The sequence below is a fragment of the Panulirus ornatus genome, chromosome 20 (genome assembly GCF_036320965.1).
Source record: "Panulirus ornatus isolate Po-2019 chromosome 20, ASM3632096v1, whole genome shotgun sequence".
NCBI classification, from domain to species: domain Eukaryota; kingdom Metazoa; phylum Arthropoda; class Malacostraca; order Decapoda; family Palinuridae; genus Panulirus; species Panulirus ornatus.
In genome coordinates, this window is record NC_092243.1 from 16,877,217 (window position 1) to 16,890,210 (window position 12,994).

General features: G+C 42.0%; 1 protein-coding gene across 1 annotated transcript in view; it reads right to left on the minus strand.

Moving 5' to 3' along the window:
* The window catches only part of LOC139755945 (ADAMTS-like protein 4), a 300,564-nt gene that overhangs the window by 64,571 nt on the left and 222,999 nt on the right, over window positions 1–12,994 (minus strand). The window contains exon 2 of the mRNA XM_071674735.1: window positions 12,200–12,395. Coding sequence (XP_071530836.1) covers window positions 12,200–12,395 — 196 coding nt within the window. The remainder of the gene's footprint in view (window positions 1–12,199; window positions 12,396–12,994) is intronic.

The window sequence follows — 12,994 nt, forward strand, 5'->3', positions numbered from 1 at the left end:
GTGGTTTGATCGAGTAAGTAATGAAAGTGTAAGAGAGATGTGTGGTAATAAAAAGAGTGTGGTTGAGAGAGCAGAAGAGGGTGTGTTGAAATGGTTTGGGCATATGGAGAGAATGAGTGAGGATAGGTTGACAAAGAGGATATATATATGCGCCTGAAGTGGAGGGAACAAGATGAAGCGGAAGACCATATTGGAGGTGAAAGGATAAAGTGAAAATGATTTTGAGTGATCGGGGCCTGAAAATACAGCAGGGTGACAGACGTGCTAAGAATAGAAAGAATTGGAACGATGTAGTGTACCGGGGTCAATGTGCTGTGAATGAACTGAACCAGGGCATGTGAAACGTCTGGGGTAAACCATGGAAAGGTCTGTGGGCCTGGTCGTGGATAGGGAGCTGAAGTTTCGGTGCATTACACATGACAGCTAGAGACCGAGTGTGAACGAATGTCGCTCTTTTGTCTGCTTTCCTGGCACTACCTTGCTGAAGCAGGGGGTAGCGATGCTCTTTCCTTGGGGGGGGGGGGGGGGGTGAATTGCGCCGGGAATTGATTTGAGGCAAGTATGCATATGTACATGTGCGTATATGTGTATGTCTGTGTACGTGTATGTATATGCATGTATATGTATGTGTATATGTATATGTATATGAATATGTAGAAGGAGACTAAAACAGACGGGAGTGGGAGGGGGGGGCTAAAAACCCTCCTCTACTTATATTTTAACATTCTAAAAGGGGAAACAGAAGAAGGAGTCACGCAGGGAGTGCTCATCCTCCTTGAAGGCTCAGACTGGGGTGTCTAAATGTGTGTGGATGTAACCAGAATGAGAAAAAAGGAGAGATAAGTAGTATGTTTAAGGAAAGGATCCTGGATGTTTTGGCTCTGAGTGAAACGATGCTCAAAGATAAAGGGGAAGGATGGTTTGGGAATATCTTGGGAGTAAAGTCAGGGGTTTGTGAGAGGACAAGAGCAAGGGAAGGAGTAGCACTACTCCTGAAACAGGAGTGGTGGGAGTATGTGATAGAGTGTAAGAAAGTAAACTCTAGAGTGATATGGGTAAAACTGAAAGTGGATGGAGAGAGATGAGTGATTATTGGTGCATATGCACTTGGGAATGAGAAGAAAGATCATGAGAGCAAGTGTTTTGGGAGCAGCTGAGTGAGTGTGTTAGTAGTTTTGATGCACGAGACCGGGTTATAGTGATGGGTGATTTGAATGCAAAGGAGTAATGTGGCAGTTCAGGACACAATTGGTGTACATGGGGTGTTCAGTGTTGTAAATGGAAATGGTGAAGAGCTTGTAGATTTCTGTGCTGAAAAAGGACTGGTGATTGGGAATACCTAGTTTAAAAAGAGAGATACACATAAGTATACGTATGCAAGTAGGGGAGGTGGCCAGAGAGCGATATTGGATTACGTGTTAATTGATAGGCGCGCGAGAGGGAGACTTTTCGATGTTAAAGTACTGAGAGGTGCAACTGGAGAGATGTCTGATCATTATCTTGTGGAGGCTAAGGTGAAGATTTGTAGAGGTTTTCAGAAAAGAAGAGAGAATGTTGGGGTGAAGAGAGTGGTGAGAGTAAGTGTGCTTGGGAAGGAGACTTGTGTGAGGAAGTACCAGGAGAGACTGAGTACAGAATGGAAAAAGGTGAGAACAAAGGACGTAAGAGGAGTGGGGGAGGAATGGGATGTATTTAGGGAATCAGTGATGGTTTGTGCAAAAGATGCTTGTGGCATGAGAAGCGTGGGAGAAGGGCAGACTAGAAATGGTAGTGAGTGGTGAGATGAAGAAGTAAGATTATTAGTGAAAGAGAAGAGAGAGGCGTTTGGATGATTTTTGCAGGAAAATAATGCAAATGAGTGGGAGATGTATAAAAGAAAGAGGCAGGAGGTCATGAGGTAAAAAAGAGGGCAAATGAGGGTTGGGGTGAAAGAGTATCATTAAATTTTAGGGAGAATAAAGAAATGTATTGGAAGGAGGTAAATAAAGTGCGTAAGACAAGGGAACAAATGGGAACATCAGTGAAGGGGGCTAATGGGGAGGTGATAACAAGTAGTGGGAGTGAGTATTTTGAAGGTTTGTTGAATGTGTTTGATGATAGAGTGGCAGATATAGGGTGTTTTAGGGAAAATGATTTGGTAAACAGATAAGAGGTAGTAAAAGATTTGCGGAAGATGAAAGCCGGCAAGGCAGCGGGTTTGGATGGGATTGCAGAGGATTTATTAAGAAAAGGGGTGAGTGTATTGTTGACTGGTTGATAAGGTTATTTAATGTATGTATGACTCATGGTGAAGTGCCTGAGGACTGGCGAATGCTAGCATGGGGCCACTGCACAAAGGCAAAGGGGATAAAAGTGAGTGCTCAAATTACAAAGGTATAAATTTGTTGAGTATTCTTGGGAATTTATATGAGAGGGTATTGATTGAGAGGGTGATGGCATGTACAGAGCATCAGTTTGGGGAACAGCAGTGTAGTATTAGAAGTGGTAGAGGATGTGTGGATCAGGTGTTTGCTTTGAAGAATGTATGTGAGAAATTCTTAGAAAAGCAAATGAATTTGCATGTAGTATTTATTTATCATCCTCTACCAAGAGCAGTGTGGTTTCAGAAGTGGTAGAGGATGTGTGGATCAGGTGTTTGCTTTGAAGAATGTATGTGAGAAATACTTAGAAAAGCAAATGGATTTGTATGTAGCATTTATGGATCTGGAGAAGGCATATGATAGAGTTGATAGACATGCTCTGTGGAAGGTTTTAAGAATATATGGTGTGGGAGGCAAGTTGTTAGAAGCAGTGAAAAGTTTTTATCGAGGATGTAAGGCATGTTTGGTTGTTTAATTTGTTTATGGATGGGGTTGTTAGGGAGGTGAATGCAAGAGTTTTGGAAAGAGGGGCAAGTATGAAGTCTGTTGGGGATGAGAGAGCTTGGGAAGTGAGTCAGTTGTTGTTCGCTGATAATACAGCGCTGGTGGCAGATTCATGTGAGAAACTGCAGAAGCTGGTGACTGAGTTTGGTAAAGTGTGTGAAAGAAGAAAGTTAAGAGTAAATGTGAATAAGAGCAAGGTTATTAGGTACAGTTGTGTTGAGGGTCAAGTCAATTGGGAGGTAAGTTTGAATGGAGAAAAACTGGAGGAAGTAAAGAGTTTTAGATATCTGGGAGTGCATCTGGCAGCGGATGGAACCATGAAAGCGGAAGTGGATCATTGGGTGGGGGAGGGGGCGAAAATTCTGGGAGCCTTGAAGAATGTGTAGGAAGTCGTGGAACATTATCTTGGAAAGCAAAAATGGGGTTATGTTTTGAAGATGTGGTGTCCAAACAATGTTGTATGGGTTGCGAGGAATGGGCTATGGATAGAGTTGTGCGGAGGAGGGTGGAATCTTGTGCTGCTGAAATGAGTTTGTTTTGAGGACAATATTGGTGTGAGGTGGTTTATTGTTGATTTTCGAGAGTACCGTCAATATAGCGGTACGAGGATGTGTAGGTAATTAAAAAGAGTGTGGTTTTAGAGCGAGAAGAGGGTGTGTCTGAAATGGTTTTGGTTCACATGGATGGAGAATGAGTGAGGAAAATTGACATGGATATTTATGTGTCAGAGAGGTGGAAGGGAAATAGCGAGAAAGTGGGACGACCAAATTGGATGTGGAAGTGGAGGTGAAAAAGTTTTTTTTAGTGATCGGGGGCCTGACATGCAGGCGGGTGAAAAGGCGGGCAAGGAATAGATGTGAATTGGAACGATGTGTTATACGGCGGTCGACGTGTTCCAGTGGATTGAACAGTGCAGTGAAGGTGGGGTGTTAAACCATTGAAAGGTTATGTGGGAGCCTGGATTTGTGGAAAAACGGAGAAGCAGAAGCTGTGTGGTTTTGAGCATTATTACATGACAGGTCGAGCTGAGTGTGAACGAATGGGGCTTTGTTGTCCTTTTCCTAGCGGCTACTACCCCGCAACATGAGGGTGAGGGGGATGTTATTCCATACTTGTGGCGAACATCAGTGTGGCGCTGGGGGAAGGAATATAGGCCGCCAGAGGGGAAATGTTGTGCAAGTGTTTATATGTATATGTCTGAGTGTGTATATATCTGTGTACATGAGATGTTATGGTATGCAAATTATTTGGAGTGTGGGAGTGTATTGATCTTCATGTGTTATGGGGGGGTGGGTGGGCCATTTCAATCGTCTGTTTCCTTGCCGCTACCTCGCCCGACGCTGGGGAGACAGCGCCGAAGCAACCACATAAATATAAAACTATAAAAATATTTTTATATTTTTATATTTATCTATATATAATGGACCCTCAACCTACTGAACTAATTAACCTTGCTCTTATTCACATTTTATCTTAACTTCTTCTTTCACACGCTTTACCACAACTTCAAAAAACCAGCTTCTGCGTTTCTTAACTTATGAATCGGCCTGTGTATCTCAGCGAACAAGAACTGACTCACTTCCCAACGCTATCTCATTCCACCAACAGATGCATACTTTGCCCCCTCTCTCCAAAAATCTTGCATTCACCTCCCCTAAACCACCCATCCATATAAACAAAAATTAAACCAAATCATGGTGACCTCATCACCACTTGTTGCAACTGATATTGACTTGAGAACCCAATCCACTTTCCTCCCTTCCTACTGGTATACACCAATCCTCGTTAAACGTAAAAGTTTTCACTGCTTTCTCAGCAAACATACCTCACCACACCTATACCTCTTCATACTTTCACAAGCATCTTGTCATCGCTATCATATGCTTCTGCAGATCCCCATAACTGCCACACACATATAAAATTTTTGATATATATATATATATTTATATTAATTTATAATATATATTCTATATTATATATATATATATAATATATTATATTTTTATATATATAGACTGGCCAGAGGCGTTATTGGATTTACGTGTTAATTGACAGGCGCGCGAAAGAGGAATTTAGGATGTTAATGTGCTGAGAGGTGCAACTGGACGAGATGTTACTGATCTTTATCTTTTGTGGAGGTAGGTGAAGATTTGTTTGGGTTTTTCCGAACAGAAAGAGTGAATGTTGGGGTGATTGTGAAGGCAGGGGTGGTGAGAGTAACGTGAGCTTGGGAGGCGATTGAATTGGTGAGGAAGTACCAGGATAGAGACTGAGTACAGAATGGAAAAATTTTGAGAAAAAAGGAAAGTAAAAGGAAGGGGAGGGTGGGGGGGTTTGGGAGGTTTTGGGGGGAATCATAAATTTTTTTGGCAAAAAGATGTTTTTTTGGAATGAGAAGCGTGGGGGGTGGGGGGATTAGAAATTAGTGGGGTGGTGGGATGAAAAAGGGAAAATTTTTAAAGTAAAAGGGAAGAAGAGAGAGGCTTTGGTTTTTGGCTTTTTGCGGGGGAAAAAAAAGAAAATTGAGGGGGAATGAAATAAAAAAAAAGAGGCAGAGGGTAAATGAAGAAAAAAGGGGGCCCAAATGGGGGTTTTGGGGGAAAAAGTTATCTTTAAAAATTTTGGGAGAAAAAAAATGTTTGGGAAAGGGAAGGTAAATAAAGTGCTTTAAGAAAAGGGCCCCAAATGGGAACTTCGGGTGAAGGGGGCTAATTGGGGGGGGGTTTTGGTAACAAGAATTTTTTAAGTGGGGAGGGGAGTATTTTTTGAAGTTTTTTTGTTAAAAATGGGTTTTTTTTGTTGAGGGGGCCCCAGGAATAAGGGGTTTTAGGGAAAATGATTTGGTAAAACAGAAAGGGGTGGGAAAAAAGTTTGGGAAAAAGAAACCCGGCAAGGCAGCGGGTTTAGGGTTGTTTGGCAGGGAAATTTAAAAAAAAAGGGGGGGTGGGGGTGTTTATTGTTGACGGGTTTGGGAAAAGGGTATTTTAATTTTGAAATGATAATGGTAAAGGTCCCCTGAGGATTGGGGGAATTTGTTTGGGGGGCCCCAGAAAAAGGGCCCAAAAGGGGGGGATAAAAGTGAGTCCCAAAAAATTCCAAAAGGGTATAATTTGAGGGTTTTCCCTTGGGAAAAATTTTTATATGGGAGGGGTTTGATTGAAAAGGGTAAAGGGGAAATGAAACAGGGCCTAAATTTGGGGGAAAGAAAGGGTGTATTAAAGGGGGTAGGGTTGTTTGGGGAACAGGTGTTTGTTTGAAGAATGTTTTGTGAGAAATATTTAAAAAAAAGGAAAGGGAATTTGATTAGATTTTTTTATTTGTAAAAGGGAATATTTTGGAAATTTGTAGGGGATGTTGGGGAAAAGGGTTTTTTTTAAAGAATTATGGGGGGGGAAATTTTAAAAAGAAAAGGGAAAAATTTTTAGCTTTTAAAGGTTTGGTAGTGTAGGAAGAGGGAAAGTGTTGGGTTTACGGAAATTAGGTTTTGTGGGGGGTTTTTGGTTTTTTTTGGGAAAGTTTAAATTTGGTTGTTTAATTTTTTTTAGGGGTGGGGTTGTTAGGGAGGTGAATGCAAATTTTTGGGAAAGGGGGCAAAAATAAAGCCCTGTTGGGGATGAGAGGGTTTTGGGAAAAGTAAGGTCAGTTGTTTCGGGGAAAACAGCGTGGGGCGATTCATGTGGAAACGGGGAGAAGCTGGGGGGACTGATTTTGGGTTTAAATTTTGGGTTGGGGAAAAAAAGAAAGTTAGAGAAAATGAATAAGGAAAGGTTATTGGGTTTCATTGTTTTTTTGAGGGCCCAGTAAATTTGGGGAAGGGTAAGTTTGAATGGAAAAAAAATGGGGGAAAAGTAAAATTTTAGAAAAGGGGAGGGGATCTGGCAGGGGAAAGGGAAAAACCATAAAAAAAGGGAAGGGGATCTTTGGGTGGGGGAGGGGGGGGGAAAATTCGGGGACCCTTAAAGGAATGTTGGAAGTCGAGAACAATCTCGGAAAGAAAAAAAAAGGGGTATGTTTAAAGGGAATAGGGTTTTCCAAAAAATTGTTTTTAGGGTTTTTGGGGCGAGGATGGGGTATGGTTTAGGGTTTTTCGCGGGGAAGGGGGAAAGGGGGGTTTGGGCGGGGAAATGATATTTTTGAGGAAAATTGTGGTGTGGGGTGGTTTGACGAGTTAGAAAACTTTAAGGGAAGAGAGACCCGTGAAATAAAAAGAGCGGGGTTGAGAAGAAAAGGGGTTTTTTAAATGGTCTGGGACATGGAAAAGAATGGTGAAAGGGGAGATTGACCCAAAAGGATGTATGTGTCGGAGGTGGAGGGAACGAGGGGAAGTGGGGACCCAAAAAGGGGTGGAAAAAAGGGTGGAAAAGATTTTGTGTGATCGGGGCCTGAACATGCAGGAGGGTGAAAGGAGGGCAAGGAATAGAGTGAATTGGAGCTATGTGGTATACCGGGGTTGACGTGCTGTCAGTTGATTGAATCAGGGCATGTGAAGCGTTTGGGGTAAACCATGGAAAGCTGTGTAGGTATGTATATTTGCGTGTGTGGACGTATGTATATACATGTGTATGGGGGTGGGTTGGGCCATTTCTTTCGTCTGTTTCCTTGCGCTACCTCGCAAACGCGGGAGACAGCGACAAAGCAAAAAAAAAAAAAAGAAAAAAAAAATTACGCATCTGGAGAAGGCATATGATAGAGTGGATAGAGATGCTCTGTGGAAGGTACTAAGAATATATGGTGTGGGAGGCAAGTTGTTAGAAGCAGTGAAAAGTTTTTATCGAGGATGTAAGGCATGTGTACGAGAAGGAAAAGAGGAAAGTGATTGGTTCTTAGTGAATGTTGGTTTGCGGCAGGGGTGTGTGATGTCTCTATGGTTGTGTAATTTGTTTATGGATAGGGTTGTTAGGGAGGTGAATGCAAGAGTTTTGGAAAGGGGGCCAAGTATGCAGTCTGTTGTGGATGAGAGAGCTTGGGAAGTGAGTCAGTTGTTGTTTGCTGATGATATAGCGCTGGTGGCTGATTCGGGTGAGAAACTTCAGAACCTGATGACGAGTTTGGTAAAGTGTGTGAAAGAAGAAAGCTGAGAGTAAATGTGAATAAGAGCAAGGTTATTAGGTACAGTAGGGTTGAGGGACAAGTCAGTTGGGAGGTAAGTTTGAATGGAGAAAAACTGGAGGAAGTGAAGTGTTTTAGATATCTGGAAGTGGATTTGGCAGCAGATGGAACCATGGAGGCGGAAGTGAATCACAGTGTTGGGAAGGGGCGAAAGTGATGGGAGTGTTGAAAAATGTATGGGAGTCGAGAACGTTATCTTAGAAAGCAAAAATGGGTATGTTTGGAGGAAATGTTATATGGTTGCAAAGCGTGGGATATAGATAGAGTTGTGCGGAGGAGGGTGGATGTGTTGGAAATGAGATATTTGAAGACAATATGTGGCGTGAGGTGGTTTGATCAAGTAATTAATGAAAGGGTAAGAGAGATGTGTGGAAATAAAAAGAGTATGGTTGAGAGAGCAGAAGAGAGTGTTTTGAAATGGTTTGGTCACATGGAGAAAATGAGTGAGGAAAGATTGACAAAGAGGACATATGTGTCAGAGGTGGAGGGAACGAGGAGAAGTGGGAGACCAAATTGGAGGTGGAAAGATGGAGTGAAAAAGATTCTGAGCGATCGGGGCCTGAGCTTGCAGGAGGGTGAAAGTCGTGCGAGGAATAGAGTGAATTGGAACGATGTGGTATACCTGGGTCGACGTGCTGTCAATGGATTGAACCAGGGCATGTGAAGCGTCTGAGTAAACCATGGATGTGGAAAAGGAGCTGTGGTTTCGGTGCATTATACATGACAGCTAGAGACTGAGTGTGAGTAAATGTGGCCTTCGTTGTCTTTTCCTTGCGCTACCTCGCGCACATGCGAGGGGAGGCGTTTGTCATTTCATATGAGTGGGGTGGCAACGAGAATGAATAAAGGCAGACAGAATGAATTATGTACATGTGTATATATGTATATGTCTGTGTGTGTATATATATGTATACGTTGAGATGTATAGGTATGTATATGTGTATATGTGGACGTGTATGTATATACATATATTCATATATACATATGTGGAAGTTTATTGATGATGAGTTTGAGAAGATATATTCTATTGGATCTTTCATTGCTAAATCCCTTAAGTTAGCAGAGAAATCATTTCATTGTGCCGAACTCAAACCTCCCATTGATACCAACAATCTTTTAGTTCTCCCTTTAAATAATAACTTTACATTACCCATGTTGCTTAAATCCTTTAATGTAAATGTTGCCTTCAGCAACAATAAAACTATAAAGAATATCTTAATCAGGAACTCACCAGAAAATTCTCATGGATGCATCTTTAAAGTGCCATGTAGAAATTGTGATAAGTTTTATGATGGACAGACTGGTAAGGATCCTTTTGTTAGATTTAAGCAACATAAATATAACATAAGAACAGGACAAGAATCAAATGCCTTGTTTAATCACGTTAAAAACTATGATCATTGTATTGACTGGAGTAATGCCATCTCAGTTATTAACTCTAACTCCAGTACCACGAGAAATATCATGGAATCTTCTTTTATTAGATACACAAAGAATTATGACCTTGATATTAGTAAAGGTCTATACAAATTGGATAGCTTTATTTTTGATTGAATTTGTAAACAATTCCCCTTCTTTTCCACAAAATATGTTTACGATACGCGCGTTGTCTGAATTTGTAAACAATTCCCCTTCTTTTCCACATAATATGTGTATGATACGCTCGTTGTCTGTCTTGGACAATCGCATGTTTACCAAATGGCGTTCTAGCTACGTCTCTTCGTTGTATATCAACTGAGTTATATTTCTTTCCTGTATCTCCACCTGATGATGTGATTATTACTAATCGTGCTTCATTTCCCAGTGAAATGAAACATGTTTACCAAATGGCTTCCTAGCTTCGTCTCTTCGATGTATATCAACTGGCTGTTATATTTCTCTCTTGTGTCTCCCTTGATGATGTGATTATTACAGGAAAGTGCACTTGGGAACTTTTCGTGTTTCATTTTCCCCGTGGACTCATAGGAATATCTTGATCACGCGCAAAATTGTGATCCTTTCCAATATATATATATATATATATATATATATATATATATATATATATATATATATATATATATATATATATATATATATATATATATATGAAAAAATACCTTGAATTCAACGACATTTTCAACGAAATTCATATTCGTGGTTTGCTCTCTTCAAATTCACGTTCCTTCTTAACTTAGAAATATTTTTATCAATGAATGGTCACTCTAAATTGTGTGGAATTGCTTACATCTTTCTTGTGATTCTAGACTGTTAACTGAATAGCGTTTCTGTCACACTTTTTTCTGTATTGTATTGTGTCTATGTATCATTACTGTGCATTTTGTGCGGCTGACCTTATCTCTATGATCTATTATTCTTTACATTGTAAAGTCTTGGTCTGGTTGTAGGCCAATCCAACCCTGCACGATCCTTAACTCTCTTATGACTAACCTGTAGCGGGAGATGTATTTTAGTCAGTGTTCTCTACTGGACGTCGTCAACTGTAGTACAATATAGAGCTAATGTGGCACTGTGGTAATGGTAGGAGCTATATACAGGTTGTGGCACTGTGGTATAGGCAGAAACTGCAGGGAGTGGCACTGTAGTAACAGACGGAACAACAAAAAGGGTGTGGTACTGGAGTATAGACAGGAGCTATGGATAGGGTCTGGAAATGGTACTGGCAATAGTTATAGACAGGTCGTGGCACTGTGGTATAAACAGGAGCTATAGACGATTGTGGCACTGCGGTATAGGATGGAGCTACGGAAAGGTTGTGGCACTGTGGTACAGCTAGAGGCAAAAGTTACAGACAGGGTGTGACAGTGTGGTACAAACTAAAGCTGCAGACAGGATGTGGTACTGTGGCAGAGGTAGGAGCTGATGACAGGGTTTAGCGTTGTTGGTACAGGCACGAGATACAGACAGGATGTGGCACTGTGTGTCAGACAGGAGCTACAGACAGTGGGACACTGCAGAAGCTACTACAGTTGTCAGGATCATTCAATCTCTCGAAATGTTTTGCTCCTGAAAGTATGATGTACTTGATGATTCACTGGAAGTGAGCTGGAGCGTGTAGTCACAAAATCTGTGTTATTCGAGTGAGGAAATAGAGGCTAATCTGAGGACGTGGCTGTAGTATGAATTATTCCCTGGTGTAGATCACTTGGAAATGTGGTGATACGTCTGGATATGAAGGGTTCAGAAACGAGAAGAAGAAGCAGGTGGAGCTAAGATAGAATATACCAATTTAAACCTGAAACAAATGTGAATTTAGAGTGCAGAGCAAGTGAAGTGATGCGTATAAAAGGTGAACTGTAATCTAAAGAGGTGAAACTTGTGGAGACGAGGCCAAGCGAAATGTAATGGGAAGCCACAAAAGAGGTAAAACAAATGAAACTAAGACGAAACGTATAGGTGAGATGCAAGTGGAGATGGGGTGAAGCTTCAGAGGGTGAAGTGAGGCATGTGAGCTGAAGTGAAACGTGTAGTTGATATGGAGCATAATGAGGTGATGCTTAGAGATGAATTGAAGTAAAACATGTGTTGAAATGAAGCACAGGGTGAAGACTGTTAAGGTGTAGTGTGGCCATGTGAAGATGGGGTGAAACGTGGCAGTGATGTGAAGCTTGCGGATATAAGTGGAGTATGTGGGGGTGTAGCAAGTGGAGGTGAGGTGAAGTTTGTGCAAGAAGTATGTGGAGGTGAGGTACAGCTTGTGGAAGTGAAGTGGACCATGTGGAAGTGATCCATGCATTTCATCATGAAGTGAAGGCATTGATGTAAAGTGTGTAGCCATGAAACCCTAGGATGATATTAGTAGAGTGGAAGTGAGTTGAAGTGTATAAATGTTTAGAGGTGAAGTGTGGAAAGGTGAGGTGAATGAAAGCTGCAAAGAGAGGCACATGGAGGTGCAGAGCTTTTAATGTTAAATGTTTAGGAGAGTCACAACACAGAAGAGAAAAAATGCAATGTGTGATTTGATGTGTATGAAGGTGAACAGGCGTTGATGAGGTGCAAGTGAAGTTCGCAGATGTGAAGTGGGCACAAGTGATGCACACAAAACCAGAATACAGCATGTACAGGCAAATCACGTAGTGAAAATATGGAGTATGTAAGATGACGCGTGAGCTAAGGTTAGCATGTGAAGAGTGAGGGGCTGACATGCGTAGCAACGAAGTGTGTGAGGCGTGTGAGTGTGGAGGACGAAGAGGAGGAGGAGGGAGTTGCCGGGGAGAGGCACTGACCTAGGTAGTTCGGGGAGGGCCGGAGTTCGGTAATGGTGAGGTTGCAGGCCTGGGGAGGCACCCGTGCGATCAGGTTGTACCCAACGGGTAAGGTGGGCCTCGTGAACAGACCCGTCACCTTCCTGCATGCGGCCGACCGACACGAGAGGCACTCCTCCGCCGTCGCCGCCACGCCCATGCACGCCCACGCTGCCACCTGCCGGGAGACAAGACCAAGAAGGTGAGCAACATGAGACAAGAAGTTGCCACTGGAGACAAAAGATGGACCAGGAGATCACGGATGTGTTATTCTATATAGCAAAACCTAAGCCTCCAGCCATGACACGCACGTTCCTGATTGGCGGAAAGTAATCAGTGAAGGATCACATGGGCGCGCCACGAGACAGCATTCAAGTCAGCCAACGTTCCGTGGATAAATAGAGGCTCAGGTATGCAAATAAGATGTACTTGCAGTAATTACTACTAGAAAAAAATGGAACAACAAGAACATACAAGCTCTGACAAGCTCTGTTGACTCGCCAAAGGTAAAAAGAAAAAAAAACTACAATTTCACTAAAGCTACATTATAAGAGCAAAGTTGTCAGGATAAGATGATGATGATGATGATGATGATGATGATGATGATGACCTCGAACATGATAACCATGATGACGACGATCAATGTTGTTATAACCAGGTTACACACGCACACACACACACACACACACACACACACACACACACACACACACACACACACACACACACACAAAGAACTGTAGACAAGTCGAGCATTGGTCTCTTGGTCGCCAGTAA